At 38.4% G+C, this 25,022-nt stretch overlaps 3 protein-coding genes across 11 annotated transcripts; 1 reads left to right on the forward strand and 2 right to left on the reverse strand.

Moving 5' to 3' along the window:
• Positions 1 to 94: 94 nt before the first annotated feature.
• Positions 95 to 7,676, reverse strand: zbtb22b (zinc finger and BTB domain containing 22b). 2 transcript variants are annotated; one of them, XM_056742029.1, is made up of 4 exons: positions 7,633 to 7,676; positions 5,733 to 5,947; positions 4,777 to 5,646; positions 95 to 3,467 (listed from the first exon to the last, which is right to left on the reverse strand). In XM_056742029.1, exons 2-4 carry the CDS (start codon positions 5,943 to 5,945, stop codon positions 2,586 to 2,588), a joined length of 1,965 nt encoding a protein of 654 aa, XP_056598007.1. In that variant the 5' UTR covers positions 5,946 to 5,947; positions 7,633 to 7,676; the 3' UTR covers positions 95 to 2,585. The 2 variants fall into 2 exon arrangements, with proteins under 2 accessions (XP_056598007.1, XP_056598006.1); XM_056742028.1 differs by lacking the exon at positions 7,633 to 7,676 and adding an exon at positions 7,505 to 7,624.
• A 1,968-nt stretch (positions 7,677 to 9,644) lies between these two features.
• Positions 9,645 to 15,150, reverse strand: kifc1 (kinesin family member C1). Of its 6 annotated transcripts, none has more exons than XM_056740970.1 (18): positions 15,017 to 15,110; positions 14,065 to 14,223; positions 13,720 to 13,765; positions 13,387 to 13,470; positions 13,214 to 13,307; positions 13,053 to 13,106; positions 12,924 to 12,959; positions 12,643 to 12,841; positions 12,396 to 12,561; positions 12,101 to 12,268; positions 11,895 to 12,014; positions 11,518 to 11,802; positions 11,233 to 11,397; positions 10,870 to 11,008; positions 10,418 to 10,557; positions 10,221 to 10,294; positions 10,025 to 10,100; positions 9,645 to 9,948 (listed from the first exon to the last, which is right to left on the reverse strand). In XM_056740970.1, the coding sequence occupies exons 3-18, from the start codon at positions 13,729 to 13,731 to the stop codon at positions 9,904 to 9,906; spliced, it is 1,857 nt and encodes a 618-aa protein (XP_056596948.1). In that variant the 5' UTR covers positions 13,732 to 13,765; positions 14,065 to 14,223; positions 15,017 to 15,110; the 3' UTR covers positions 9,645 to 9,903. The 6 variants fall into 6 exon arrangements, with proteins under 6 accessions (XP_056596948.1, XP_056596951.1, XP_056596952.1 ...); XM_056740973.1 differs by having other exon boundaries at positions 13,214 to 13,304; positions 15,012 to 15,095; XM_056740974.1 differs by having other exon boundaries at positions 12,643 to 12,814; positions 15,012 to 15,095.
• znf384a (zinc finger protein 384 a) lies at positions 15,103 to 24,279 on the forward strand. Of its 3 annotated transcripts, XM_056740975.1 has the most exons (12): positions 15,103 to 15,242; positions 16,505 to 16,572; positions 16,896 to 17,184; positions 17,369 to 17,464; positions 18,902 to 18,940; positions 19,291 to 19,445; positions 19,735 to 19,811; positions 19,926 to 20,150; positions 21,056 to 21,223; positions 21,649 to 21,727; positions 22,029 to 22,187; positions 22,266 to 24,279. In XM_056740975.1, exons 2-12 carry the CDS (start codon positions 16,510 to 16,512, stop codon positions 22,659 to 22,661), a joined length of 1,746 nt encoding a protein of 581 aa, XP_056596953.1. In that variant the 5' UTR covers positions 15,103 to 15,242; positions 16,505 to 16,509; the 3' UTR covers positions 22,662 to 24,279. The 3 variants fall into 3 exon arrangements, with proteins under 3 accessions (XP_056596953.1, XP_056596955.1, XP_056596954.1); XM_056740977.1 differs by lacking the exon at positions 21,056 to 21,223; XM_056740976.1 differs by lacking the exon at positions 18,902 to 18,940.
• The last annotated feature ends 743 nt before the right edge of the window (positions 24,280 to 25,022 follow it).

Here is a 25,022-nt window from a genome sequence, read left to right on the forward strand (position 1 = left end):
CAGTCATTCAAGGTGTGATTTCCATGTACAACTTTGCAAACTCTCTCACTCGATAGTAATGAGGACTAATCTGAATCAAATTCAAAAAGCGAGTCATATCTTAAGTTACTTTATTTCATTTAAATGTAGTATCTTGTGAAAATACTGATGTATTCCGTCTACATCAGAAAACTGATTTATCTGATACAGCAAAAACTGTAATTCAATAACCAACAGTAGATTCACAACAATGGCTGCAGATGGAACACTTTTATTTTTCAGTAGAAAATGCAGATGTGTCTGACCACATTACTCTATTTTCCTACAGTACCACTCATGATCATTTCTCAGTTTTATTTTGAATCATCTATCAATTTCATTATTCTCTTTACCTACTAAACTAAACTGCACACATGTTTGATAGGAAAGAAACAGGAATGTGTGGATGAGCAACAACTATATAAGTCTCTGTGATTCTCAACCTTTAGATAAAGATTTATCGCATTGTATACAGTATATTGTAAATATTTACATAAAAGTTGAGGTATCTGGTTCTGGGCAACGTATTTATCCATGACAAAAAAACTGTTCATTGATGCAGACACCTATCAGGACAACCACAAAAGCAGTTCAATAAATAGTTCACCCAAAAATGAATTGATATACTTAACTACAATATCATTCCTAACCTGCATGAATGCAGAACACTTGATGATATGTAGAAAATGTTGGTAACCAAACAACATAAATTGACTTCCATACTGACACAAAATTTCTCAAAATATCTTCTTTTTTGTTTCACAGAAGAAAGGTTTATATACCGAGGCCAGGTCAGAAGTTATGAGGGGGAATAAATGAGTTTTTTTGGGGTGAACTATCCCTTTAAATCAGGAGTCCTGAACAGATCCACATCACTTATATCTCGACTAAATGAAACTCATAGTACACTCAGTTCCAGACGTTCACACTCATTTGGCATTTACATACTTCATAGTTTTAGGTCCATTCGTTTGCTTTTAAAAACATTGCAAATCATGTCTCGGCAGCCTTCATGGAAGGTAAACTCTTGCATCTCTATTAGTACAGTAGGCTATCTAAAGTCCAGCAGGAGCTGAATAGTTTGGTGCTTGGATCTAAACGTGTCTTCCTACAGTCAGGTGTTTAAAGTTTGATTATGCCAAGATATATTTTCTAAGGCTCCAAGCACACTGTGAGGTACTGGAAGTTACGTCAAATGTGACCGTGTCTGTGAAAACCAGGCTCAAGTTTAAAAACTGTAATTCTGAGATAAGCATCAAAGTTTGACTCAAAAAGAGAGGAAAAATGCGAAATGGGTGGGTGAGTGAGGTGCTGGGATCGGGACAGGACCCCGAGCCGGGACTCAAACTCGCAGCAGCACCATATGTTGGAGCACTAACCACAAGGCTATCGGATCCAACAGGATTTTAATATCTATCTTAGTCAATATTAGATATCAAGATTATATTTTTACACAATGTACTTTAGAATATATAGGACGAAATAACACTAAAATGACTGGTTTTGACAGGAAGGGTCACAAATGCTTCTCTACTAAAGCGTGGTTTTGAATCCTAGGGTATACACAAAATGATAAAATAAGAACAGTGATCGATTTGGATAACAGCATCAGGCAATGTGCATGGTTGAAACCACATATTCATGGCTTTCGGAGGAATTAATAAATAATAATAATTAAGGAATTAAATTGGTAATTTAGGGTAGTTATGACCCTGGGTTCAAGGACATGTATAATATTGTAAAATCTTTAATCTAGCATTTACATCCAACTATCACTCCTAAACTTTCCTGTTCTTTAATGAGATAGTTTGCCCAAAAATAAAGATTCTGTCATTTATTATGCTTCATGTCATTTAAAACCTGTATGACTCTTTCATCTCTGGAATACAAAAGAAGATATTTTGAGAAATGTCTCTGTGGTTTTGTGTCTATACCATGGAAGTCAATGGAGCAAATATTGTTTGGTCACCAACATCTTCAAAGTATCTTTGTTTTGTGTTCTCTAGAAGAAAGTGAATCACACAGGTTCGGAATGACATCAGGGTGAATAAATAATTACATAATTTTTGTGTGAACTATCCCTTACAAGCAGTGAAAACAACAAAGTGATCTGGATTTGTGTCGTCTATCTATCAAATCAATGGAAATATACCATATACAGTCATGTTAAAAAGTACATTAAAGTCCACATCAAGACCAAATGAGTTACAGTAATGAACACTGACTTCACAACATAATCGTACAGAACAGAATGGCACTTCAGAGCAACGGTGAACACATGTTCTGTGCTAGTGAGGCAGATTGTTTGTATGCAACGGGGTGACCTTTTGTATTCCTGGTCCTGGCAGTCAGTATAGCAGCCTGATCTGGATCCTCTTTAAGACGTTGATACACAGGTGAGCTAGTAATGGGCACTTGGCAATCGGTTTACTTCCAAACACACTGTATGGCACATTCACGCAAAGAGGTAAAGAATCAGATAATTGTGCACGTGGTCCCTTTAAAGCCGATCACAAAACACTTTTTGTTTTGAGGAACAGTGATCTTGGAATGAAACGTGGCTTAGCTTATGTGACACTGCTTTCATCGACATCCCCCTCACACATTTCATCCACACGCCCCCCACCAACAGAACCAAGGCTGTGCACCCCACTCTGTGAACCGATTCCTAGGAAAGACCCGGCCGCCGCCATGCCGAGACACGAGACCCCACTGCTGCTAATCGTATGTTGACCCGAGACCACGCTTCTGCTCTGACTGGACTCACCGACTGAGGTCTGGAGCTTCAGATGATGTGGCGGAGAGATGATCGAGCCGTCAGCACTGTTGCCGCCCAAGCTGCGCCTCTCACAGTGCGAGCGGTGCCTCATAAAACTATCACGCCACATGAACTTCTTCCCGCAGGCGTGACAGTCGTACGGTTTCAGACCCGTGTGGGTCTTCATGTGTTCCGTGAGGTGATGCTTCATCTTAAACTTCTTGGAGCAGACGGGGCAGTGAAAGGGCCGCAGGTCCAGGTGCATGTTGATGTGCCGGTCCCGCATGCTTTTGTGCGTGAACGTTTTCCCGCAGTGACACATGAAGACCTTGCCGGGACCGCCGGCCCCTCCGCCGTCCAGTCCTTCGATGCCGCTGCCCAAAGTGCTTTGCCCGGGTAAGGGGACCGCTCCGTGTTCTAGACTGCTTTTTATAGGTATTCCTCCTGCGTGACCCAGTGGAGAGGTGGATTCGAGGGCAGCCTGATTGTACAGGAAAATCTGGTTTCCTTGCATATCCAGAGGAAAGAGTTGAGCTCTGGCAGAAGTGGACTGGACTGAACTGAGCAGAGCAGAAACGGCCCTGCTGGTACATTGACTGGGATTCTCAGAAGGGTGATGATGAGAGGACGTCTGGTCCAACAAACCCCTGTCAAACTTGAGGTAGTCTTCTGAAGACTGGCAATAGTCTCCCTATGGGCAAATCGTAGAATTATTAGAATGATGAAGAAATTGTTAAATGTGCTCTAAGCATTTATTTTTAAATAAAAAGCTACTGAACATGGCTTCACTGAAATAGTTGTTCTAAAATATCACAATCATCTCTGTGGTAGTGCTACACTATGTAACCTGCAAAATAAATATGGCACAAGCAGTATTATTTTGGCATTCAGAGTGTTTATAAGACTTTTTAAACTTCCTTTGATGGCAGCCCATACACAGTAATATCCAAAAATTATATTTAAATTGAAAATGTATGTCTTCGCTTTTTATTCAAATATATTATTGAAGATGTATTTAAAATGCTGTATGAGTGTTGCGAAGTTGTGCTTAAGTTATTATAGTTTTGTTTTTAGTTTTACTAATATTGTAGTGAGCTTTTATTTTTATATTTTTCAAAAAGTAAAAGAAAAAAAAAGGATTTTTCAAAAAGTATTTACTTTTATGTTGCCAAGAATTTTTGTATTTTAATTTTTGTTTAATATTTTTATTTCAGCAACTAAAAATTTAATTTAATTTATTTAGTTTAGTTTAGGATATTCCAATAATGTTTAAGCCAACATTTTATTGATTTCAATACACTGAAACTAAGATAAACTTGAAAAATTTAAGGAGACTTTTAAACAATTAAACAACACATGCACAAAGCAGACTGAGTTCAGGCCCTGGAGAATGACAACAAAATATTATTACAAGAGAGAAACAACAAAATATTAATAACAGATAAAATAGCATTTTTTTTCTCCAAGCTATGCATTTTTTGTATATATTTATAAAACACATTCTCTGATACGCCATACTTAGACTTTATGCCGAATAAATTTGTTCAATAAATATAATATATTTAGTGTTTTCCTTACTTTGAACTACGTGTCAAATTTTGAATCTTAGAGCTGATTTGAGGTGGCATGAAAAGACAAAATAGTACAAATATGTTTTATGTAAATCATTTTGGCCACTACTGTATGTGAAGAGACAACCAAGAAGTGTGTCAGTTAAATAACTGCCTGATGCATATTACAAAGAAAACTGATTTTTTTGTCCGAGATTCTAAACAATTTAGCTTTGTTTTCTTGAATCTTTTGGGGTTTATTTGATTCTGTTAGAGAATTATCTGTGACATTAAGTTTAAAGTGGTCTTAAAGAGGCCCTGTCCTTTGGAAAGAGGTGGCCTATTTACATTAATCAGGAGGATAATATCTTACAACTAATATTTACATTAACGTCCTATATATAAACTATAAACTACTATAAATACAATTTTGAAAAACGTGTGACTCACCTGTGCCTCCATTTCAGCCTGTTCCCTCAGTCCCGATAGCGTCCTAACATTTGATATATTAAACGCCCTGTCTCTCTCTCTGACCATCTCCATCTCTCGTTCCTCTTCATCCTCACCTCCTTCCTCTCCTGACACCACAATGAGGTCATCATCTCTCGAGTTCTCCGTCTTCACCACCACCCACTGTTTTCTTGGCATGATGCTCGGCTGACTATACGACGGGCGCCTCTGTGGCGGTGTAGCATCTCCACCCTGATAAGAGGAAACTCCAAAACTGTCGCTCACCCCGACCTCTTGATCCGAGACGGAGGTTGAATTCTTGCGCTTCCCACCTTCCCGTTCTCTATTCCTGGAAAACAAAAGCTCATCGTCTTCCTCTTCTTCCATCAGAAAACCCTCCTCCCCACCGGAGGGAGTGCAGTAGGTGGGAGTGGAGTGGACCACGCTCTCTCCAACTGCCCCGGTGGTCACCGTGCCCCCTCCGAAGTTTGCCTCTCTAGGACTGAAGTAATTGGTGCTGCTGGGAGACTGGCTCTCGCTGAATGATGGTCGGTTTGGAGGATGAGGAGAAGAAAGCGTATCTTCTCTTTCTGCCTGGGAAACCTTGTTTGAACAGCCGCTGAGCCCGGCGTTGGTTTTTTCTCCCGTTCCCTGAGGACCGCTTGAACCTCCTCTCGCTTCTCTGAGAAGTTCGGTGCATTTGTCCACGATGTGCCACATCTGAAGCACGCTGCCGACGGTGAGGTAGTTCACGATGTCATCACGAAGCATACGCAGCTGTCCAGTGTAAGCACAACTTAGGACGCTTTCGAACGCTAGCGGGTCCATCGCGGCTGGGATGGAGACAGTGGACATGTTCTTCAGCAGCACCTTTTGTGAGGAGAAACACATTTTACTACACAAGTCCTTAATAACATTTTTTTAGACTGATCTGACCTTTTAAAGTGAAGACGAACCTGATCATGGAAGTAAGGTGATGATGCAGCCAGTACACATCTGTGGGCTTTAAACACCTGACCCTGCACATGGATGGAGAGGTCACAGAGATGACCCTCCTCACGCTGACGATTCAAGCTGTCCAAAACCGATGTCTGCACGCTGGGAAAACACACCTGCACCACTGAACCTGATGGGTCACCATAGTCCTGCTCCACTGTGACCGACTGCATCCCTGAAATGGACGATTGTCACGAGTTAGCAGATGTGATGAGTGAACATTCTGATCCAGAGACTTTCTCACTGACAGTGATTAAATGGTATTGGAAACTGCTGTCTTTAACTGTGTTGTGTATCAAATGGGATCGTCACATAATTTGTTTGGATTGTTATTCATATATGCCACATCATGTCATGTGTGTTTGCTCAGAGCTAAAATATGATGCATTGGCAATTGTTTAATCACAAATTATTTACAATCATACCCAGATGACCCTTTATTCAAATGTATTATACGAGAATAAAAATGCATGTTGTGTAGTGATTTGAGTGTAAACTAAAATTTGACTAAAACTACAACACATGTATAAAGATTACTGAGTCAAGGCCCATAAGAATGACAACTATGGTTAAAAACAAGAACATATCAATATATTATTAATATTATATTAACAGGTTACACTGTAGTCAAATAATTTTGTAAAAAAAGACATTTTTAATCAGACCTGAGGGACCATCAAACGCATTTTTGGGCAAATACTCCCTCTGGACATCCCCTTTTGGCCATTACTGTGTATTTATACAACTTAACTCTTTACCAGCATGACGATCAATAAAAAAAAACGCTTCCCCGCCAAAGACTAGTTTTAACGGCAATCAGTGTTTGTACTGTTTTACAGCAGGTGGCGCTATTACACACCTTTGGGAAAAAGTACAGAATCTCAGAACCTAGAATTTATATGTTTTAGCGTTTTTTAATGATTGTTCTGAGTGTAATCTGGGCGGAATCTGTGACAAAAAACGTTAATTATCTCAGTTGTTAAATAAAAATGATGCATTTTTTAAGAAACTTACCCACATCTACGGAGTCATAAAACTCTGTTCTTTCATTTGACATATTGTTTGTCCATATATTCTTTACAGAAAATTTACTGTGAGCCATTAAAGTTGGGTGAAAATGTTAAAAAACGCTGGCGCATGCTGGCAATTTGTTTTTAAAGAGGCTGGCGGCGAATGAGTTAATATATATAAAATTGAACATCGAATATGCATGTGTATAATGAAGAAGGTTTATATGATATTAGTTTATTCTGATCAATAGTTGTCTGAGGACAAAGATGATTTTGTCAGGTTCACAGAACAAGGGCCACTGACCAGACACTGCCGTCACAGTATTTACTTTATTGACTTTCTGTGACGTAGCCTTTCAGTTTTATAATGATAACAGCTCTTATTACGACTGTAATATCACAAGCTTAATAAATGTCAATTATTCCTGAATGTAACGTAAACAGTCGATAGCCTGTACGATATAAATGTTTTATTATCCGCGAAAGTTGCGTGAATGTTTGACCAACAGCTCGAGGCTTTGGCTACTCGATATCGACATACATTGGCCACAAACAGTCATTTTTGACAGAAAGAAATATGACAGTATATTTGATTAAGGGGGGTTCGTATCCGTGTTTACATTAGCCAGCCGCTACGAAACGAATCCATACGTTTAGCCTTAAGAACACAGACGTGGATTTAAACATCATCACGTCTTTTTATATCGAGCAAGACATCTTACCTATTTAAATACGTCCGTCGAACATCAACAGATGGATTTTCATAATGTCAAACCAATCTTTCCCACCGGGCCGAGACTAATGGTGGACTTACATCAGGGTTGAGTCTGCAGACGGACCGCTACTTTACCTTTAAGAATCCCAGACAGCTGCGCAGACTCTGCCGACTAAAACACAGCAGGAGCCGAAGCCTGGAGCTCTGTTGTCATGGTAACAAGATGTGTTTTAAAACACGAACTTTCCAAACATCGACCTGCACATTTAGTTTCCACAAAAACATTAAGATTTTATATTGCAACTAACCTTAAACAGCCTTTTTCTAATTCTTGTTCACTTCTTGTAAATACAGTTGTATGAATTAAGAGGCTCGTTTTTACAAAACATTTCACACACGAAAAACGATTAATGTATTTAACTGGGGTTGCATTTTCCGCATTTGTCTGTATTTATAAATCTCTATATTTATACAGTTTTTTTAGTCATTTCTTATCCTCCTTATAAAACTACCATTTGTGAGGACATGTTAGGAAAAATTATGCTCTGATGTAATGCACTGCAAAGATGGCTGATTTAATTGATGTATGGAGGGATTAGATATATTTTTTATATATATAATTCACTGTAAAGAAAAATGGTTCAGTTTTAATACAAATGCACAGGGAAATGACTAAATTCACTAAGCTCTCTTGAAATAAAAGTATATCCCTTTGGATCTTCACATGCAGGATCCTCTATAAAGCACAAATTACATTTCATGTGTGCCATGAATGACTTTATGCGCTTTAAAAAGGGGGAGGAGATACGGTGGTTTTTCTAAGTATATTACTGAGTTTTCTTTTATAAAAGACTACATTTAAAGTTACTAAATATATTTCATTGTGTTCTTATATAAAAGCGTACATTTAAGATAGTTATAGAAGTTAATGTACTTCTCTGATTTTAACAAATGCTATGGGCCTCATTGGAGGGCCACCAAGCAGATATGGACCTCACATCTGCTTAGCATCTCACACACACACACACACACTTTGAAGACACTAGTTGGTACCCACAGACGAACACAGTATACACTAATATATTGATTTAAGCACATGTTTACCCTTTAGATACACTATACACTAAGCCAGGTGTTGTAAATGACAACGTGACACATAGCTGCATTTTAAGGATGGATGTATGTGCATTTCTTTTTTAACCCTTTAAAAGGTTGTGCCACAGTTAAATACTGATATATGGAGCTTGATATTTAACTTTGGAAGGTCAGAAAAGGATGGATTAACAAAAATAGGTGATGTCATGTGAAACCTGGTTTAAACAGTGATAACAACGTGAGAACAATGTATAAGAGATGGAGTCAGATATGTGTTGGTCAGACATCTTCAGATGAACTCTGTATGTCTCTCTTTGACTTGTTCGAACCCTTGAAACTTGAACGTTCTTGGTCTTCGTGATGACTCATTTCACCACAAAAGAGATCTAAAGAAACTCTGGGTTTACCAAAGAAAACCTGCTCCTGACGAGGTTAGGTTTACAGAGTAAGTTACTATGATTACTGACTCAGAGTACATGTTACCTCTTTTAGAAACAGGCTTTAGGAGTCACCCCAATTTCTCGTGTTTGACATCACATTATGAAACGGAAAACCCAGACTTTCCCTCATTTCAGGGTTAACATACTCAGTTTTCACAAAACCTCCTTTCTGAAACGGGCCCCTGAAAAACTGAAACGATTGCATTATCTTAATATTGTAAACATGTTTATAAATAAAAAATAAACAATAGAACCTAAAAGTGGGAACAATCATTGAATTTATATAAAGAAGACAAAACAACAAATAAAAAATGTTTCCTACTGCTTGGTTAACAAATATGCATCTAGTTATTCCAATCGTTTATTTGCAATAGTGACAATGTTTCTAACAGTACAAAAGTAAATATATTTTTTTAAGTATAATTTAAGGCCTCCCTCAAATACTAATATAGACAGACATTGGTTTTTCAAGGTCAATTTTGGTAACGTTACATTAATCAATGTGTAAGTCATACGTTTACATTAATTTCACTAAAATAATCTTCACAACAAACTAGACATTTAGAGAGCAAAGTTTGTCCACTTGGCAATATAACCATGCCGATCACTGCATTACATGCCAAAATGGAAAATTTATTGAGTTCACTTACAAGTTTACGAACAATATGCATTGAAAAATAGATAAAATGTGTCTGCCAATGAGATTGTACATTAAAACACATCATATATATATGTATAAAAATTTCACAAAGCAAAGTGGATGAGAGTTAAGATGGAACAAGTAAGAAGACCAGATAAAAAGTTTAAAACATTTACAAAAAAGACAACAGTAGAATTGAGCATATAGAAAAAAGCGAATATGATGGCTAGACTACTTTCGATTAGCAGAGGCTGTTCCAATGACACAGTCGTTTACCTGCAACACAGAAACCAAACAAATATTAATTTATGAAATAGGTGACTTTAAAAAAAATGTTTTATTTTACACTGACCTTGCTGGCAAAGCGCAGAGAATTCAGACTCTCCCCGAAGCTCTCTTCCTCGGGTGATATATTGACAAACATCAAACTAAAATGGAAAAAAATAGCATTTCTTTAAAACACAAAAATATTCAAAATGATATTTTATTTAAAATATACTAAAGAAATGAGGTTGGTCACAGCCACTTGAAACATGTGTCCTGCTTACGTTTTGCTGTTGCCTCCAAGGCAGTTCTGCAGAAGATAGGTGAGCTTTGAGTTACGATAGGGAACAAAGCTGTCCTATAAAAGGTTAAAGAGACAAAGCACCTGGGTCAAATATTATCATTGTAAACAATTACAAGCAACATATTTTGACTAAAAACTATATACAGTACATAATACATTTAAATAACACAAAAGTACCTTGTTTGCCAAAGCTGCAATCACAATCCCCAGGTTAGTGAGGGAAGAGTTGATGGCTGTCATTTCTTTAAAGCGTTCTCCTTGTGACTGACTCTTCTGCACTCGCTCACTACCAGCCAAATCCACCAGACACAATATGGCTGAAATGCAATCGGAACAAACATTTAACAGACCTTCAAAGAACATTTCCATCAAATACCAAGTTATGGCTTTAACCCTACTACACAGTTTTTTATTACAAGAATTTTCTCTTTCTCTAATCTAGACCTTGATTTCAATCTTTTAAACATTCAACTGACACGTATCCATTTGAAATAATGTTTTTACATTAAATATCTGACTCTAAATTAGATTTTTTCTAACTGTTCTTATCTGTACCTACAGTTTCCGTTAAAGGAGTGTGTTGAACATGTCAAACGGAGTCAGAGTAGACGGCACTATGAGATACTTACATTTGCATTTGGTGTCTCGAGCGACATTCTCTCCCTCTATGTCTAGCTGGAACACAGAGTGAGAACGAGAGGAGTGATCGTTCATGCAGGTGCGGGCAGTCGAGCGGTTTTGGTTTGCCAACATGATCAAGTTGTGCACCTGAAACACAAACAAATGCAAGTCAATAAGTATCAACACACACATGAAGAGACATTTCTGAAACGTAGATTTGTTGTTATTTATAGAAATCTTAACAATTTAAGTAAGCTGATTTCACTTTAGTATTAGTTCTCTAATCTTCTAAGTGACTTCTAATCTTATGAACCAGTGGCTTTAATCTTAAGTGTATTACTGATTCTAAAATACTTCTTGTAAAACACTACCTCATCTTCATTGTTGACTTTTTGGTAGGTCAGGTTGGTGACTGTGATCTCCGTGTTGGACACCTTCCTGATCTCATGTTCCGGTCTCTTGTTTGGTTTTCCTGTGTACAGAAGATCTCGAAGGGTCTCGTTGTAGATCTCCACAAAGCTGGCGGTGAAACTGTACTAAAAGCAGAAACAGCACGTTCAGTAAGAGAAAAGGTCTAAGAGTAGTTTCATTCGAAGTTACATCACTCATAATTATGTTACAAATGACGGTAAAAATACTTCAACTGAAATCCTTACCTTCCACCCTTGCTCACCGAGCGCTTTGGCAGACTTGTATATCTGTTTGACAGCACGAGGAATAACACCCCACGATTCCTCCAGATCGCCTCCTTCCATGGTGAAAGTCTTACCGCTGCCGGTCTGTCCATAAGCAAAGCAACAAACGTTGTACCCGTCCAAAGCCGACTGCACCAGCAGGGAAATCTCTTCGAAAACGCCTTTTTGAGCAGTGCGTGGCCCAAACACACGGTCGAAGCTGAAGTTATAGCTTTTCTGTGTGTCAGTTGTGCGACCGGTGTGTGACTAGAAAGAAAAAGAAGAAATTATAGAATCTCTTCAAGTGCTTTAAAAGGGGATTACTACAAGAAATCAAGAGTAGGTAGGGATAAATTTACCTCCTCCATTTTGGCAAGTGTGAGCGCTTTGTTGTCATGGGCTGGCAACTGGATATGCAGAATATCAGATTGATTGCCGTTCAGAAGTGGGCGGACTCTACAAAAGACTCTGATGTTGCCCTAAAACACAATGTAAATGAATGTCAATGTAAACAGACAGATGTATACAAACAGTTCGCAGGTGACAATGATTGATCACTGCTTACCTTCAGTTCCTGAATGGTGTTGTGGAGTTTCCTTCGCTCCATTTCTCCAAAATGGAGCTCTTCTCGTTGATGGGCCACTATCTCTTCAAGGTTCCTGACCATCTCCTGATTCTCCTTCAAACTGTCCTGACACCGGCCCAGTGCAGACGTCTGAATGGAGAGCTGAGTCTGAGGAAAACAAAGGAACACAGATTGATCATTTATATAGTCATGACACAGATAAAAACACCTCAAATAAAATAAAGAAACCATCTCAACTAATCTGATCACTAGTGGACACGCATTGTGGATGTACCTGTACATTACGGAGCTCAGACTCCAGATGGTCCCGGAGTCCCTCCAAAACCTTGTGCTCCTCAGTTAGCCTGTTGAGATTTTTTTGGAAATCATCTCTCTCTTTTGAGGTCTGCTCCAGGTCATCTCTCACAGTAGCCAACTTTACCAGCTCTTCTTCACAGTTCCTAAAACAAAAGGAGCAATATTAGACTAGTACTATGCCACCAGGCTGAGTAGTACTTAGTATAGTTTTTTAATTCACTTACCTGAGGCGCTTTTTGAGACCAATGTTCTCCTCTTTAATTTCAGCTTCGCGTTTATGAACTTTGTTAATGGATTCTTTCAGAGTATCGTTCTCATGATTTATAGATTTTACTTTGCTCTGATAGTTCTGGACCTTGGCCTCCATGTCACTGACTTTGCCCTTTAGGTCCCAACCTGGTCTTCGGGACATACCTGTAGTTACTAAACATGAATGAACTCCAATAAGTTGTCTTAACTATATAACAATCAGCAGACTATTTTATTCTGTTCAAGTTATTTTTACCTTTAGCAACTGCTGCGATTGGTCTTTTTTGGTCACCTTAATGCAGAGACATTCATGTTTAGTTTTAAATAGATTTATTTGCTTAAAAATGTGATTAAAAGATAAACCCTTAAAGGAAAATTTAAATACCTCTTGATGGGGCAACAGCCACCGTTGCAGCTCCAGTTGGACGTAGAGGTTTGGCTGATAAATAGAGAGATAAATATAAATCTTCCAAACTATAATACATCTTCTCTTTTATTCAGAGACCTGAAAAATGTCACGAGATGGTAAATCACAGCATTACTAACCAGGAGCTTTGACCGGCACAGGTCGTCTTGGAGGCACAACACTAGCAGGTTTGAACCTCTGATGTGGCTCTGCGTCCACCTTACGCATTTTCTTCTGAAGGGAAGCATATATTTAGCATATATTCAAACATCAGAAAGGTTAAATTATCGGAGTACATGTAAAAAAAATAGACCTGTGCAGGCTGTTGTTGTTCCCCATCCGTGCTATTGGTGAGTGCACGTTTCCCAGACATAACTGGGAGGCGGGATGTTGTATTCTGAAAAATAAACAATCTGTTTGACTGAAGGACTATAATAGACCTTTATAAGCACACATTGTTTTGTGTACATGACAGGAGGCGTGGCACTTCAAGGATATACAATGCAGAAATCAATTTTGTGTTTAGATACAAGTTATATTCATGTAGAAAGCACTCAAACTTGCGGTTGTGGTATGTAATGTAATTTATGCATTCATCTAACCAAATAAATGTTTATTTATACTAACTTATATGTGCAAACTTTACCTCTTTGTTCATAGATCTTCTTTGAATCTTCCTGAGACAGCACAAACTAAACACAAAACCCAGACGTTAAAACAGTTCAATCAAAAACACAAGCAAATAACCAAAGCTCAATTTTCATTGTTTAAAAAATAATATAATGTGCAAATCCACAAAAACAAAGAGTGGCGGCGTGTAAGATCCTATTGTATTTGAACGTAGCCGACGTCAGTCGTTTAACTTTACAAAACACACAAATTCTCACAAAATAAAGTTTTTTTTGACAACGAAAATATAAATATGTTAAACACGCATGAACATGACAATGTTTACTCTTGATGTACATAAATAAATAGGAAAATTACTCACCTTATATACGAAATTAAGAACTACGATCCTAAAACACCCCAACACACTCCTGTCCCGTAGCCGTTTGGATTTCAAATTGAAAATGTGTTTGGTGGCTGTTCGGCCGCCACTCATTGGTCGGATATGAACCAATCAATACAAAGCGAAGGGAAGTTCCGCCTAAATGGGCGGGAACAGTCGTTCTTCTCCTTTTTCAATGAATACTTCATTTCATCCAAAAATGAAAATTCTGTCATCATTTACTCTCCTTCAAGTTGTTTAAAATCTATGTTGATTAACTATGTTAATCTATGTAGAACGATATTTGAAAAAAATGCTTATAGCCAAACAGATCTTACTCCGATAGTAGGATTATTTAAAAAAGGATAAAAAAATTATCATTATTTTGTTCTGTTGACCACAAAGGACATTTCTAAGAATGCTAGGACTGTTCTGGGGCACGTTTGACTACAATTGTATCCTATCCTACTTTGGGAGTCAATGGGGGGCAAAATCTGCATTCAACAGAACATTTATACAGATTTGCGAGTGAGTAAATGATGACGTCATTTTTCTTTTCGAGTGAAGTATCCTTTCAGTGAACCAATACTTTTAATAAAATGTAGAATATGTCTGATGTTGAAAATAAAATGTATTATATGTTATCAGTTTGCATAACTACTCTTTATTAGGGTGGAATATTGATATATTTCAGACACATCAATGCATCATGTATAAGTATTAATAATGCGTAAACACACAGATTATTTCATATTCACAAAGTTGGAAAAACATTGGGAAAAGCCATTTATTTCTCTTATTTATATTCATTAAGAAACATTAATGTGCGTGAAGATCATAACTTTATAATCAGACATCAACATTACACATTACCCCCCCCCCCCCCCCCCCCGACTTAAAAGCACAGCTTACATACGCAATTTATTCATAAAAATCAAATTAAAGACCTCACATGCCGGAAGTCCTTTAGGCGGGGAGCCTCTTTATCATTTTGACCTCATTTACCGGAAGTACAGTCGAGCGGAGTCGGTCGGACAGCCCTTCGAGAGAAAAAAAATAGAAAAAAATTGAGGGGAAAAAATCGGTGAATCCAAGGGGTTCGGGCGGATTTGGACGAAGTTTCCGAACTGTCCCAGCCCGGAGGAGCCCTGGGGGTTGAAAGGGAATCGCCAGCACCGGTAATTAACATAGAGTTATGAGTCAATTGTGAATTATTTCTCCAAATATGAGCAACTCACACGGGCGCTTCTCCCCCTGTCTCGCCAGCCGGAAGTCTGCATGAAGCTGCGTCTCTTTCGCATTGGCGTCGACGTTTTTTTCTCTCTTCGTTTTTTTATCCTCGACTTTTTTTCTTTTTTTCTTTCCTCAGCGAGAGTAACCGAGAGAGGGATGGAGGCGTAGGGACATAATTGTTTGCGAGCGGAAGTTTACATGTTGTTCAGTTTGTGGGAGTGCGCGGAAAACAAAAGCTGACATTTTAATGGAGGCTGGTCAGGGAAGCCCCGATATCATTAACGGGTGTTTTGTATCTTTTCAGATAGCTTTATTGTTTATGCATATGTTATTATCGGCAGGCAAGCACTGGCACTAGATTGCAGCGTCCGGACTTGGCTGTTCTTGCAGTATTAAACATGTCTGCAACCCATGAAAAACGAAACAAGAAGTTGCTCGCGCGGTGCGCATCCCGTGGGTTTATTTAGGCATGCATACGAAATTAAAAGATTACGTCAGGTTATGCACGGTATTCAATTCTAATAAACTGAACGATTGCTGTGGTTTTGCTTGTTGCAGAAATTCAGGAAGTTCTTGACGCAGGATCGCGAGGCGATGCTTTTTGTTTTGATGTTTATTTATGGCACGGCACGCGCTTGGTTGCGCGCCCATGCAATATATGAAACTCCTTTCCATCTGTAATGCAATAAAGAATTTCAGCAGACAAGTTATGTTTATATGTAAATAAAAGCCAAAATATAAGAGGGTGTAAATGCTTTGATTTTATTCTGCTTTTGTGTTGCTTTTCACAAATTGAGTAACATCCACAGTAAGACTTATGCGTGTCTGTTTTACACATTTGTGCATGCATAATGAATCTGAAACCACCTCTTTGGCTGTCTTATGTTAGCTGTTTGGGTCATGCACCAGAAAGATGTCCATACACTCTTTGCCTGAGCTAATAAAGGCATTACTGTCACAAGAATAAACATGCATGACATGGCGGATGCAGATGTTTCAATGAAAATATAGGAATCTAAGATACAGGTTACAACGAGTAGCCTTGATGGATTGTGTGGGACGCTTGGGTGTCAAAGTGAATGTTTATTCCCCAAGTAAACACATTTAAAAGGCCGCACCGGAAAAATGAAAAGGCGAGGTGTCATTTGACATCTGTTGCCAAAGGCAGAGTGGGTGTTTTACAAGTTATGTTGCTTTTCAATTTCAGAAATAATGGAAGATTCCCATTTCAACTCATCATACTTTTGGTCTCCCGTTTCATCAGTACAAGGACAGGTAGACACCTTATTATTGGACTCTCTTGTATCATTGCGTCTTTCGGCGATACACCACGCCAGGAGCATAATCTAGTAACAAAAAAGATAAAAAAACAACCATACAAGTCCAAAACCAGCCCTCTCACTGTGCACTGATCCATGTGAAAGTTACACACTGGTACCCGTGCACAAGCTTTTCGAAAAATAAAAATAACCCTTCCCTTGCTGCTCTCACCCCTTCATCCATCTGTTCGTCGTCTGCATTTATCTCTCAATACATCCTTTCTCTCTCTCGCTCCCTCTTTCCCTTGTTTTTTTCCATATACTCCCCCTGTGATTTAGATCGAGAACGCCATGTTTCTGAACAAGATGAAGGAACAGCATGGGCAGGAGAAGAGCGCTTCTTTTGCGCACTCGTCCTTGGCGCACTATCCGACAGCGGTGTTGACGGTGCCAGGCTCAGTCGGGATGGACGTGGGAGGTGTTGGGAGGGTACCCAAACAAGAGGGTGGAGGAGGAGGCACTGGAGGTGGGGCAGCGGGGGCTCAAATGGGTGGAGCACATCTGCACCCGCCTCACACGTCCCAGAACATCACGGTGGTGCCTGTACAATCTGGCATCCTGACATCAGGTGGGTTTTCAAGGTTGCAATGTAACTTTCACTAAACATCAGGAAATCCCCATGATGACGGAGAAGGAGATTTTAGTATATGAGTATATAAGTTAAAGGGTTTTAAGGATGTTTAAGCGTGTGAGCTGTACAATATGGTTTTAGTAGAATTGTTATTTATTCGTTTTATTTTCTCCCCTCTCAGCTGGGTTAGTGATCGCAACACCTGCTTCCTCTCAGTCATTTGTGTCTGGACCGCCCACCACAACCATGATTGTGTCTGCATTACAAACAAACACAGGTATACACCTTTACTAACCTGTCTGACCCACCATCCCTTTATTCTTTGGAAATTTTACATATTTGTAATAATAATGTTTCTTTACACTGCTGTACACACAAAACATACCAAGCTCCATTAATGTATTATATTACCTTATTAAAGAATTAATATTACAATGTCCTTAAAATTACATTTCATGCAGTGCGTAATGTTGCTGTGTGTAAATGGAAAGCAGTCTCCCAAGTTGTACAACCGAAAGGATTGGAAGTTATTGGCTTGGGGAAAAAAGGTTGACTCTGAAACACACGAAAGAGTCGTCTGTCATTCTACTTTCAGTTCCGGGTCGGATTTGCATCACTCCGTGTAATGCCCATCTATGTTCCATTTGCGACAATGCATTCGGTAGACCAATCACAGCAGACTAGACCATCTGACGAATCGGATCAGAGTAGGCTGACAGAAAGGAGGGATTACAGAGATGAATCGCCGAACGATTTAGTCAAGAAGTGAGGAATAATAACTTCCTATTATTACAAAATTAAAGTGTTTTTACACTGTGTATTTATGTAAATTTGTTGTTGGACACTTCATCAACCAAAGTAGGAAATTAAAAATCCCAAAATATTCACTCTTTAAGTACTTAAAACAGCAACAAACCACATTTTTTTATATTTAGCACATAAAACGTATGGGTTTTAAAGATTTTTATGAGTACCTTTGTAATAAAATGCAACCTTACAAGCTGGTATAGAAATTATTTTATTAAGTTTGAAGTACATATGGGTTAGGATTTGGGCTGAGCAAATGATCGAAAAGTCAAATCAATGAATTCAATATCGATTCTCAAAAGCTGATAATCGTTTTTTTTCATATTTATGGAAGCTCTGAACATTCATTAACGTTAATTTTATTGCGACTACTATACACTAGATGTAACTTTTCTTTTTACAACGGGTGGATGTAACAACAGGGAGCATTCATTTATTGCCTAATTGACATGGGATGCCGGTGTCCTCGAATTTAACACCACCTTCATATAAAAGGCAACAGTTCACATGATTGCTGCCTCTATTTACTGCAAATTTTGTTTGTTATACTGTATCTTAAATTCAAAATAACTGTTCTGTTTCAATTTACCCAAGTGTGTTTAAAGTTTAATATACAGGTTTGTGGCTCTTCATTTCATTTTCAATTCACCATTGTAATGTGATATTAACTGATCTTTTTTTTTATATCTATAGGATTGGTATTAAATCTATACCCAGATAGCAAGCAACCATTGAATCAATGTTAAAAAATAGTTACTGTGTCAATGTTAATTGCATTAAAATCAAAATCACTTGGCCTCCAACGTGGAGGTGGCCTGCATGAATTCTGTAAGGTGCCCGCCAAACACAGTGCACAACAATAACGCTCAGCTCTATATGTTGAGAATGTTCTGCTCTTTTCTATCAGAGGCTGGCCTGCCCCCCTCCCTCTATTTCCACAACCATTGTGAGTAAAATAGCACACATACATGTTTAATAAATCGTAGCATTGAATGAAACCCACTTCTACTGAAGTGGATAAGCATTTCTAGTTACCTTGATAATGTTTTAGTGATTTTATTACATCCTTTAGAAATGTACTGGCTACAAATTTGGTCAAAAATGTGATAGACAGGCATAATAAAAAGAAAAACCAGAGAATACAAACAATGGTTCGTGGTCGATTCCTAAATTTTGGCCCATTAAATGGTTACAGTGTTAAATATCTGTATTTAGGATTGAGCATTTAGCTTTAGCTACATACAGTACTCAGGATCATATTAATGTTTTTTCCTTTTATCCTCCTGGTATGCGTAGACAAAAAAGAGGATGGCAGTATTCCACCAGCTGTGGTCATGCCAGTGCCCTCAAAGCGTGGCAGAAAGAAAAAGTCTATGATGCCAAGAGCAGCCCACGCGCTCGCCACAGGAAGTGATGCACTCATTCTGGCACACCTGGCTGCCGGGGGACAGGTGAGATGTTGCAGAGGTGTCGTAACAATCCGTACTTTCCTATAAATAATTTTTGTTTACATCATTTTCCGAAAAGCCAGAATTGATTAACCCAGCAAAGTAAACATTCATAGTGTTAAAATGTTTAATTTTATAGCTTATTTGTTTACTATATTATTTGATAAAAAAATAATTGAAAACATTGTAATAATTCAAATTGTAGGCCTAGTTACTAAAGAAAGCTTTTATCTGAATTTTGAGTTGAATCTCTGAAGCACTGAATGTTTACCAGAACTCCCTCTCCCCCCAGCACAACGCGAGCGACCCCTACGACCTCTCTAATGATGAGGATGACCCTCCAGGCAAAGATGGGAACAAGTCCTACAGGTATATACAATCCAAATGATGGAGTAGATTTATAGTAACATAAAAAGGAAATTAGCCACCACTATCATTAATGAAGTTAATTTCAATGATTTACAAAGATGATGTTTTCTACAGATGCCGGATGTGTGCAGTGACCTTCTTTAGCAAGTCAGACATGCAGATTCATGCCAAGTCACACACAGAGGCAAAACCGCACAAGTGTCCTCATTGCTCGAAATCCTTCGCCAACTCCAGCTATCTGGCGCAGCACATCCGCATCCACAGCGGCGCCAAACCCTACACCTGCTCCTACTGCCAGAAAACCTTCAGGCAGCTCAGTCACTTACAACAACATACACGGTACATCACACAATACATGCCTGTGTTTAATGTTACATGGGATGAAAATCCACCTCTACTTAGGTGAAATATAAGTCATAGCATTTTTTTTTTTTTTTTTTAGATTTCCCAATGCTTTTTCAATCCTCTCTGCTCTATCCTTACTTTATACCGTAACACATACTGTTACATAGGCCAGTTTAGTATATTTTCTGAAGCTGAAAACAAACCTTTGGTCATCAGTCTTACGCTAATCTCATTTCTCCAGCGCTAAGTTTGTTTCTATTCATTCATTTACTCACTTTGGCACACTTCAGGTTGCTTAAGGTCTTAATGTGGCGTCCTTAATGTGGCATTATTTTCTATATTGTGTACTTCACAACCTGTTTGACTTTTTATATATTTGGTTTTCCTCAGCTCATGTTTATTGTATGCCTTATGGCTTCCATGTACTTTACATCTCCGTTGGATTTATTCTCCAAATCATTTCATCTCAATTTGCTTCTCTTTTTCTTCTCTACGCCATTATTTCAATTGTGTTATCTCCTTTTCCTCTCCTTTACCTGTTAAATTTATTTCTTGTTTTGTCTCTATGTATTTCTTACTATGTTCACCTTCATATGCTTTTCACCTGTTTAACTCTTGAGACTTTCCCAACATGGGCTCTGGGAAGGTCCGAAATGGCCCTATACCACACAGAAGTAAGGGAGAGAGAGGGCAAAAGGGAGAGGGTGTGAGAGAGAATGAGAAGAGAGAGAGGATGAGAACATCGTGCCTTGTGACTCAGACACAACGGAGTACACTGCTATAAGCATGAAACCGACAACACATTTTTTAAACGATCATGATTTGATCCTTATTGGTTCTAATACATCTCTCTCTTTGTTTTTTCTCTCTTTTCATCCCTTCCCTTAATCCCCTGTTAGAAACCACACAGAGGGCAAACCGCACAAGTGTCCTCACTGCTCCAAATCGTTTGCCAACTCCAGCTACCTGTCCCAGCATATCCGCATCCACAGCGGCGCCAAACCTTACACCTGCTCCTACTGCCAGAAAACCTTCAGGCAGCTCAGTCACTTACAACAGCATAACAGGTAACAGACAGGGAGAGATAGAGAGAGAGAGAGAGAGATAGATAGATAGATAGATAGATAGATAGATAGATAGATAGATAGATAGATAGATAGATAGATAGAGAGAGAGATAGATAGATAGATAGATAGATAGATAGATAGATAGATAGATAGATAGATAGATAGATAGATAGATAGATAGATAGATAGATAGTTAGATAGATAGATAGATAGATAGATAGATAGATAGATAGATAGATAGATAGATAGATAGATAATGAACCGCCCCACACTTTCTTCCTCTTTCTTTCATCCTGTCATCTCTTGTGCTATAGTTGTGAGCTGAGAATTGGTAGGCTTTCTAGATGCATTGTTTGTGGTTAGACAGTGTAGAATAAATATATACATTGTGATCTCCAGTTAATTTAATATTTATTATTTTAAAGGATTCATACTGGTGATCGACCATATAAGTGTGTCCATCCTGGCTGTGAGAAAGCTTTCACCCAACTTTCCAACCTCCAGGTAAATATAACTTCAACTGTGCTTCATGAAACTTGGGTCAGTTGTAACTTTAGACCCATAAGGCTAGCAAAACACAACGCTTTAGTTAAATCAAACCGTGGTTACTCTGTTCGCAAACTAGCAACATAGCAATGTTACTATGCACTCTTTCTATAGAGCAGCATGTCAAAGAAAAGTGTTCATTTGTATTTTTTTAAGCTCACATTAAATTCCTGAACATGTATACACCGAATGTAATGCAAGTCGCGTGTAAAAGCGAATGCAAAATACATAAATGTTAACTTGATTCCTTGTTTTTCAGTCTCATCGAAGACAGCACAACAAGGACAAGCCATACAAATGTCACAATTGTAATCGTGGTTACTCGGATGCAGCCAGCCTGGAGGTTCACTTGTCCACACATACCGTGAAACATGCCAAACTTTACTCCTGCGGCCTCTGCAACCGAGCATACACATCTGTAAGATTCTGCCAACAATACCCAAATCCGTAACTGTCAGTGTTTTGTGTTTCCAATTGTGTGGTTTTTGTGTTTCAGGAGACGTATCTGATGAAACACATGCGTAAACACAACCCAGATCCACTGACTGTTGCAGCTGCAGTGGCTGCCCAGCAAGCCCAGCAGGGCCAAAACCCAGGTCAACCGTCAGGCGGGGGCAGCGGCCGTGGACGCGGACGGGGTAGGGGGGGCGGAGCTACGGCTACAGGACCCGGAACAGCGGCTCAAGGGCAGAATCAGCCGAATCCCAATCCACCAACCAGTTACTCAGTTACAGAGGGAATTCCCTGCCCCTTCGACCTGCATCAGTACAAGACTGTGTCGTCTGGAGAAATTCAGTACAAGGCCGCAAGCGTTGCCGACCTGGCGGCCCACAAAGACCTCTGTCTAACCGTCTCCACCTCTGCCATCCAGGTGGAGCATATGAACTCGTAGAGGAATTCAGAGAGAGTGAAAAGACATTGACCATTAAATGGAAAGGAAATATAAACGCTGCCTTGGGAAAAAAGCAAGAATTCCAAATAGAGAGAGATTTGGCAGGATTTCAGATGGAGTACTCTATTGAACGTGACGCATGAACTATTAGAAAACGTCTTTCTTAAGAGTTGCTCTGCAGTGTCACTAAAAGGCCTTACCTCTCATGACAGCTTTATATAATAGCAATGGGATTTGCTACATAACAGGAATCATGGGTTATTAAAAAACGATAACCATTAATCTTTATCAAAACCCATAAATCTGTTGACTTGCAACCCAAACTATGATGTAACCCACTATGTTACTACACAACATTACACCTGTTAACCAAATCGCATGTGTTCCTGTAGCTCTATTGTAAGAGCTTTGGTTAGCAACACAAAGGTTGTGGAGTCATTCCCCGGGATCATACATAGATATAAAATTTGTCAATTAAATTCACTCTGGGTCTCTTCGGATAAAACCATCGGCCAAATACAAATAGAAAGATTTTGCACAAAGGTCTTCATTTTGCACCAGCATTTTAGCAGGATTTACCATATGATGTTAAATGTGAATTAAACTAACATATAAGCTGTTGAAGTTTATACCCGATCAAACTCCCAGCCCCTGGAATGAAGTTGTAATGCCTTTTATGACGCTGCTTTGCTGGCCTGCTAATGGACACTTCAAGTAAAAGTGAAAATGGTTTGTCACTACCAGGTGAGACCTGTTGGAAAGAGGTGGCTAAAGACTGCACTAAAGTGGAGAGGGATAAAAGAGAAGCTAAAGCTTATATGGGAGATGGCACTTAAAACCTTTTCTATTCATCGTTTGTTTTTCGTCATTACATTTTAGCCATTTATTACATGTATGTATTTTTCTATGTCTATGTATGTGTGTGGTTCGATTGAAAGCGCATGTTGAGAACATTTATGGAAAGAGGAATGTGTGAAAACATCAGTTGTCCGATTTTTGTTAACCTAAAGAGTTTAGACATTTTATATTCCCTTGATCCTTCCTACAGAGTGTTTGCTTTGTTCCAGAAAGGGAGAAACAATGGTTGTGCAAACAACTCTTTGCTTACCAGGTACTACTTAGTAGTGTTTTTTTAAAACCTTTAATATCAATTTTTATTATATTAACAGTTCTTTTTATGCAGTTATTCTTATCATTATTCATTGGCCGTTACTGTATGTGTGTGTATATATAAAGATGTGTTCATTCTATAAAGGGAAGGATTGCTTTTCTGGTCCAGCTGAAATATAATTTTAAAAAAATGTATAAAAGGCAACACTAGAGATCAGACAATGGGAGGTTAACACGTTCCTAAACCATCTATTCCTCCATGCTGCCGTCTGTGTCCAGTTAACAGCCAGATGATTGGTTGATCCTCCATGTATAACCCCCGTTGTAACCCATGCTGTCTTTGTAAAATAACACAGTTCTCAATATTATTATTAGTGTTGCTTCTGTCGCTCCTAATACTTATCATCAACAAATCTTTAAAACGACTTCACTGTAACTTATAGATCAACACTCATTCATCCAACGTAACTGTTTCTCCTTATATGAACAATAAAAGTTACACAATTAATATGGAAGAATCATGTTATTTTACAATGTATTACTATATTATAAAACTATATTATTACCACAATATAAGGGGAATAACTTTTTCTACTTCCAAATGTTGACATATTAGGAGAATTTGTGTAGTTTATTTTGTGGCATGCACATTTCTTTCAATTCTTAGTCAACAACAGGTATTGCTTTCAGAGATAAGCTGCTTTTTCTTTAGAACCAACTTGCATACTTTGGTCAGCATATATGATATATAAGATAATATCAACATATAAGGTGTATTTGATATCCATGTCTTTACCTGAATTATTCTTCACCTATTTGCAAATCCCGAGATTTGTCTAGTAAGATGTTATTCTTATAGCTAAAAAAAAGGAAGGATTAATTAAATATTTAATTACGGTCTTAATCCAATCGAACTGTTGTCACCAGGCAGATAACGTACACTTATTAACGAACATTGGAAAACTGAAGGATTTTAACCTCATCATTTATTGAGAGCATTGCCTTTGCCCCCTACTGCTGTTTCATACTGGAACAGCCTTTTTTGATCATCTAAACTGGAGAATGATATGGTCCATACACCAAAAATATCTTCTCTCAAACAAAGTCAAAGAAATATAAAACATATACCCTACCAAAAGTTTCTAAAGGAAAAATTTGGACTGACTTTGACACCAAAATTGTTTCTTGTCAGAATGACACTGAAACACTTATGGATTTGTTTTGGTCGTGCAACTGTGTTCAGGATCTTCT

Source organism: Triplophysa dalaica, chromosome 25 (genome assembly GCF_015846415.1).
Source record: "Triplophysa dalaica isolate WHDGS20190420 chromosome 25, ASM1584641v1, whole genome shotgun sequence".
Classification (NCBI taxonomy): Eukaryota; Metazoa; Chordata; class Actinopteri; order Cypriniformes; family Nemacheilidae; genus Triplophysa; species Triplophysa dalaica.

What these genes read in the sequence shown, in the direction of transcription:
- znf384a (XM_056740975.1), top strand. Translation starts at nt 16,510, where the DNA reads ATGGAAGATTCCCATTTCAACTCATCATACTTTTGGTCTCCCGTTTCA. An exon ending in TTTCATCAGTACAAGGACAG is followed by an intron (nt 16,573 to 16,895) that starts GTAGACACCTTA and finishes CCTGTGATTTAG; the next exon opens with ATCGAGAACGCCATGTTTCT. An exon ending in CACTTACAACAACATACACG is followed by an intron (nt 20,151 to 21,055) that starts GTACATCACACA and finishes ATCCCCTGTTAG; the next exon opens with AAACCACACAGAGGGCAAAC.
- kifc1 (XM_056740971.1), bottom strand. An exon ending in GGCTGTTGCCCCATCAAGAG is followed by an intron (nt 12,960 to 13,052) that starts GTATTTAAATTT and finishes CTCTGCATTAAG; the next exon opens with GTGACCAAAAAAGACCAATC. An exon ending in TCGGTGAGCAAGGGTGGAAG is followed by an intron (nt 11,398 to 11,517) that starts GTAAGGATTTCA and finishes TTCTGCTTTTAG; the next exon opens with TACAGTTTCACCGCCAGCTT.
- zbtb22b (XM_056742029.1), bottom strand. Translation starts at nt 5,945, where the DNA reads ATGCAGTCGGTCACAGTGGAGCAGGACTATGGTGACCCATCAGGTTCA. An exon ending in CACCTTACTTCCATGATCAG is followed by an intron (nt 5,647 to 5,732) that starts GTTCGTCTTCAC and finishes TCCTCACAAAAG; the next exon opens with GTGCTGCTGAAGAACATGTC. An exon ending in AGGCTGAAATGGAGGCACAG is followed by an intron (nt 3,468 to 4,776) that starts GTGAGTCACACG and finishes ATTTGCCCATAG; the next exon opens with GGAGACTATTGCCAGTCTTC.